This window comes from Ipomoea triloba, chromosome 3 (assembly GCF_003576645.1).
Source record: "Ipomoea triloba cultivar NCNSP0323 chromosome 3, ASM357664v1".
NCBI lineage: Eukaryota > Viridiplantae > Streptophyta > Magnoliopsida > Solanales > Convolvulaceae > Ipomoea > Ipomoea triloba.
The window spans coordinates 1,035,319-1,040,855 of NC_044918.1; the positions used below are offsets into that span (position 1 = coordinate 1,035,319).

Below are 5,537 nucleotides of genomic sequence, written 5' to 3' on the forward strand. Positions count from 1 at the left end.
AATTTCATGTTTATCAAGTTGGCCTGCAAGACTTATCAAGTTGCCTGCAAGAATGAGTTTGAATCTGCATTATACCTGACAACAATTTTTAAAAAAGATTTCGTTTTTAAGAGTGCTTTGAAAGCGATTGAAAGTGTTAAAACGGTAAATAAAGATAAATTTCTAAAGACGATTCAGATTGCCAAAGACCTTGTGATCGAACAGTATGTGGCTTGTAACAAAGTCAGTTGTAACAATTGTAAGAATTAGGGTTTAGATGATAGCTGCATAACTGGCTTAAAAGTGAAAAGGGATGATCATGGATTAAAATAGAACATGGGAATAACAATGAGTACTACACTCCCTGATTACAAATGGGAATAATGTTGCAGAAAAACAACAATTTCTAGCTACCAATGTAAAAAAGGATAAACAAAACATGTACAGAGGAGTTCAAAATTCTGCAGCTAATTCCAGGCTGATTATCATCTTCTGTGAGAGCCGTGGAGCGATTTTGGAGACCCTTCGAAAAGATCCAAGAGGAAGCTTTCCAAATCGTCTGCGGTGTACTTGATTTGCCTGTCGCTGATGTTAATTGTGTGCCTTCCCACGAATGTGCGATAGCCCTGGATGACATTCAGGGATGTTTTTATCACGAGATCATCGCGGAGCTGGGGATCAGGGACTGTCCATCCCGTTTGGTTCTTGTAAACCTCTTCAAACGCGAGGTAGAAGCTCTGCAGTCGATCTTTCAGAAGGGTTCTCGAGATAGAATTTGAGCCAGTATTTTGCAGCCCTTCGTCCCTGAGTAGAGACAGGATCGAGCTCCATGTGCCCCTTTCGTAGCTCCTGGCGTGCTGCTGGAACTTCCAGTTACACTTGCGAATCCAGTCGTCGCCCAGCACGGTTCTCAGCTCCGAGTTCTTCACCTTCTCGGCGATGTAATGCAGATTGTTCATCAAGAAAAGGTGTCTGAGGGCCTCGTCCTTGTACAGCTTCGACTTGGCCTCGAGGTTGCATTCCAAAACCGAGGTGAAGGATCTGAAGTGTTGAGCCATTGAAGAACTGCACGAGTTTTTTCTGCTGGCACTATCGTCTTCGCTGCTTGGACTCATTTCGGGTGAAATGGTGACCGAATCTTCTTTCTCCTCGTCCTTCAGGAGCTCGTTAAGTGTCCTGCTGTAATCCATGAGAGTTTTCATGTAGTTCATAACATATCTAGTGAGATGATGGATTCCACCCCCGGGGAACGCGTTGGCTGATACATTGGATGCCACCGCGTTTTCAAAATCCAGAAAAGTGGCCTTTGCACAATTGCCCAAACTTCTTATAACGTCCTGGCACTCCATCCTAACACATGATCCAGCCTCGTCGAAATACAAAGCATCGATTTCTGGCATAAGATCGGTGAGCACCTCGTACATGTCGAGTATCCGAATCAGCTTTTCTGGTTGGTTGGGGCCTATTGCCACAGCTTCACCGAAATTCAGAAGCTGCAACATCGAAGTTTTTGACGATTCTGCAAAGCAAACAGAACTTACTGATCCAAGCTCGCTGAAAATCTGATCACCTAGCCATTTCTCGCTTGCAAGATATATGCGCACGAAAATCTTGAAGGCTCTAACCCACCTCCTGATTTTGGAGTTGAGCGTGTTCCAATCCATCTTCTGAACATCCTCGATGCTCAATTTCTCCACTTCGAGGATGAAGAGACAATCATCCAAGGCGTCTTTTCTCACGTTGATATATGATTGACTACATTCCCTACCATAATTTGAATCAAACATCAAATTGGCAATGCATTTTAGGTCAGGAATCACGTCGGGATGAACCAATTCAATGATGTAATCCTCAGAGCTTCTGCTCATGCTATCCCTATTAACCACATCATCAACCGAGTCATCCCCAAAGGAGACAATCGAGCTCTCGTCCACAATATCTTCCTCGCTGGAACGGAAAGACATATGCTCTGGCTCGAAAGGCATCCGGTTGTGAACCAACAAATGCATAAACTCCTCTTCGAGCCTACTCATCGCTGTCTGCACAACATCATGAACCCTCCGCAGAAGCTCATTCTCTTTGCTATCTTTCTCGACACACAAACCCTCCAACTTCTCGACTAGCTTTCGAGCCTCATCCACACACCTCAGATACTCATACGCCTCTTCAGCCCCACAATCCCACAACATAGACTCTTGCCCCTCCCAACTCATGATCTTAGTCTGCAAACCGTTCAGCTGCTCCTCGAACTCACTGATCTGCTCCTCCTCACTATGCACCCCCTCATCACTATTTTCACTAGGTCTAGTTATGGAGGCCAATTGGGTCCCAAGATCTGCCAATTTCTTCCTAGCATCATCTGTCAAATCTGTTTTCGTCTCCAACGCTTTCGCTATGAGCTGCAATGCAGCAATCAAGCTCTCTTCCTCATCCAACACAGGGACTACTGGTTCACAATCTCCCATACTAACAAAACCCAATAACACACCAATTAGGATCACAAGGTCGGATTTACCCAGTAAACACCTTCGGGTCTTAACACCCCAAAAAAAACCAATAACACAATCAAATAGCCCAACCAATAACCTAGACCCCCTAAACTAAACCCTCAAGCTACCAAATCAAGATATATGCCCATGCTGCTAAGTTTTGGGTTTCTCCAATTGAAACAACAGCCAAAAGTACTAAGAGATGAAATACAACACAGGCCAAATCTCACAAAAGACAATTAAACCAAAAAGAAAGAAAGAAACAAGACAATATTTGGGATGATCTATAACATATTAACATCACAGACAATCTCTATTATATCAGGTAAATGTGAAAGCAAGTATAAGATACAGAATATGGAAAGAAGGGGAAAAGAGGGGAAAAAGTTGCAGACTTTACGGTTTAAAGAACTTTCACAGAACGAAGAAGATGAAAGCAGACAAATCTTGAAAGAACCCAAATAAATTCTTAATGCATGAAAGAAGAAATCGGCTCAAGTTTGAGCTATGTTTATACCCAGAAGAGAGCGGCGGAAACTGACGCTTCTAGACTGTGATGATTTGAAGGTAAGACTGCAAGAAAGAAAGGGTTCCTCTTCTTGGAGCTTTCAGATGAAATTTCGTGTGAACGACCCACGATTCAAACTTCCAATATTTTAAGTGCACCTTCACCTTGTGCTCTTGTCGCTGCCTTCTGGTTTCGCAATAACTTTTATATATCCCTGAAACTGTGCTGGGGCAATTACCAATTGGCGTTGAAATTTGACCAATTGACCTCCCACTCTGCCGGTCACCATTTAACATTGTGGGTTACGGCCTTACGGGAAATAATTGACTAGCGGACCAATTAGTTCAATTCCATTAGTTTTACCTTGCAAAATAGACTCATCACAATTTATATACTTTTTTATTTTTAGATGTAGTCTAGAGTTTCAACTGTTAAACAAATTTTCTTGTTGTATTGTAGGTACCTTTATTGGGTGCGACAATTAGTATAGAGATTTAAGGTTGTTATATATCCAAAACTAAGAGTGGAACCATTTACCTTTAGTCATTTACACTCAATCACACCCCCGAATTATCACAATTTACATACTGAATGTTTACAAATTGTGAACATTCAGTACGTAAATTTTGAACATTCAATATATAAATTGTGAATATTTTTTGAACTCTGGTCCACAGAATAATTTGTCATTCACTTCTTGGTAAAAATTATTTATTAATATTTTTTACTTTAGCTGATCAATTTAAATTAATTTATAAGTAATGTCATCAGATGAACTTTTGCTAAAGTATACTTTTTAATAACAATAATTGTGAACTTTTCAAATAATCAGATAAAAATAGTTGACTAGACTGTTCATACAGTCTCTCTTTCCTCTTATGGAGCATTATTACCATAATTACATTTATTTTGCTGGGTTATTTTAAATGGATGGTTTTGCTTTAAATGTTAACAAAGACATTGGCTTTTGTTTGGTTGGATGAGTAATGCCATATGACTATATGACCGTAAATGTTAAATGTCTTTGTAATTTTGTCATGTTAGGTTTTTAACAGATAATTATTACCATAATTGCATTTACTATTTTGTTGAGTTATTTCTAAATGGATGGTTTTGTTTTAAATGCTAACAAAGACATTAGATTTTGTTTAGGTTGGATACACAATGTTATATGACCATAAACGTCTTTGTAGTTTGATCATGTTAGGTTTTTTTTTTTCCTTTCAAATTTAACGAATAGTAATGCGATAATTTAACGATTGAATAATATATTCATATAACTTAGTGATTAAAATTTGTCAATATTTTTCTATTTGTATGTGTGTATCATTTTAGACGCTCCATCTTTGGTGGTGCACGTTAATTTGATATGTTTAGTCCTGGCTAAGTTATGATAAATTGTAACAAAGGGTAGACAGTCAGTTAGCCTATTATGCATTCTCATTGGATGGTGTAATTCTTTTAGTATTATTTACTCTATTATAAGATAGTATCTGTTCTATACTTTATCTCAGTTGAAGCCCAAAGAGTCAATGTCTGACCACTGAGGTTCAATTCTGTGACCTTTTATCACGGAGAGCCACAAAGGTGTCAGATGAGTACAATGTGCTTGACAATGTTTTTTTTGATAGTTTAATTTGAACTTTTAGTTTTTTTTTTTTTAGTTGTATCGACTCTATTTCAAGGTAGTATTCACTATTGAGGTTCAATCTTACAACATTCCCTTAAAGAGAGTCACAAATATGCCAACTGAACACAAGTTACTTATTTAATCGGTAAAAATAACATAAAAAATTAGACTCATGATCTTATTTTGTTAGACTCACTTTTTAAGTTATTGAAACAGTTGCATTACTTTATAACTCTATATTCAATGACAACTACATGTTTTATATTACACAAGTTATTTTGGTAAAAAATTCCATTCATCATAACACAATCTTACACCTAACTAATGAAGCTCAACTTGTCTTCATAATATCGATTTTAATTTATTGTAGCTCAACTTGTCTTCCTACTATCCACTTGAACGTATAGTTATTGATTCTTAACTTTAATGAGATTGGCCCAATAGCTCTGAATGACTACCCAACAACAATTATTATTACCCGGCAATAAATTTTAAAAATCATATAACGATTTTACAATCAATACAAATAAAATTATGGTGACGAAAAGTCGCAGTGGGTCCACCCATTTTGAACCGAAGTCCCCAGTTGTACGTGACGGAAAGTAAGATGTGAAAGTCAAGTCAACTTAATCATCCTCAATGTTATTTTATTTTGTTCAAGTAATTCAAATTATATTACAAAATTTGTCCAATCAACCAGTCCACATTGAAAAAATACATCCAAAATTTAGAAGATAAAAAAACAAAGGAAAAAAAAAAAAAGCCACAGAGGCAAAAGCACGTGGACCACGGGTGCATGATTAAAATTTGTTGTATTTTCGGGATACAATTCTTGTTATTTTCAAAAATGATGTTGTAATTATGTTGTCACGTTTACATATACATTATTCACAACAATTTGAGTAAAAAAAAAAACTAAATATCAACAATT

At 37.5% G+C, this 5,537-nt stretch overlaps 1 protein-coding gene across 2 annotated transcripts; it reads right to left on the minus strand.

The window, feature by feature from the left end:
- Nucleotides 1-272: 272 nt before the first annotated feature.
- LOC116013283 (exocyst complex component EXO70E2-like) lies at nucleotides 273-3,163 on the minus strand. 2 transcript variants are annotated; one of them, XM_031252951.1, is made up of 2 exons: nucleotides 2,986-3,163; nucleotides 273-2,445 (listed from the first exon to the last, which is right to left on the minus strand). In XM_031252951.1, exon 2 carries the CDS (start codon nucleotides 2,442-2,444, stop codon nucleotides 465-467), a length of 1,980 nt encoding a protein of 659 aa, XP_031108811.1. In that variant the 5' UTR covers nucleotide 2,445; nucleotides 2,986-3,163; the 3' UTR covers nucleotides 273-464. The 2 variants fall into 2 exon arrangements, with proteins under 2 accessions (XP_031108811.1, XP_031108812.1); XM_031252952.1 differs by having other exon boundaries at nucleotides 2,869-3,163.
- Between the last annotated feature and the right edge of the window lie 2,374 nt (nucleotides 3,164-5,537).

Bases quoted from the DNA above. Each gene is read 5' to 3' on its own strand.
- LOC116013283 (XM_031252951.1), bottom strand. From the start codon at position 2,444: ATGGGAGATTGTGAACCAGTAGTCCCTGTGTTGGATGAGGAAGAGAGC.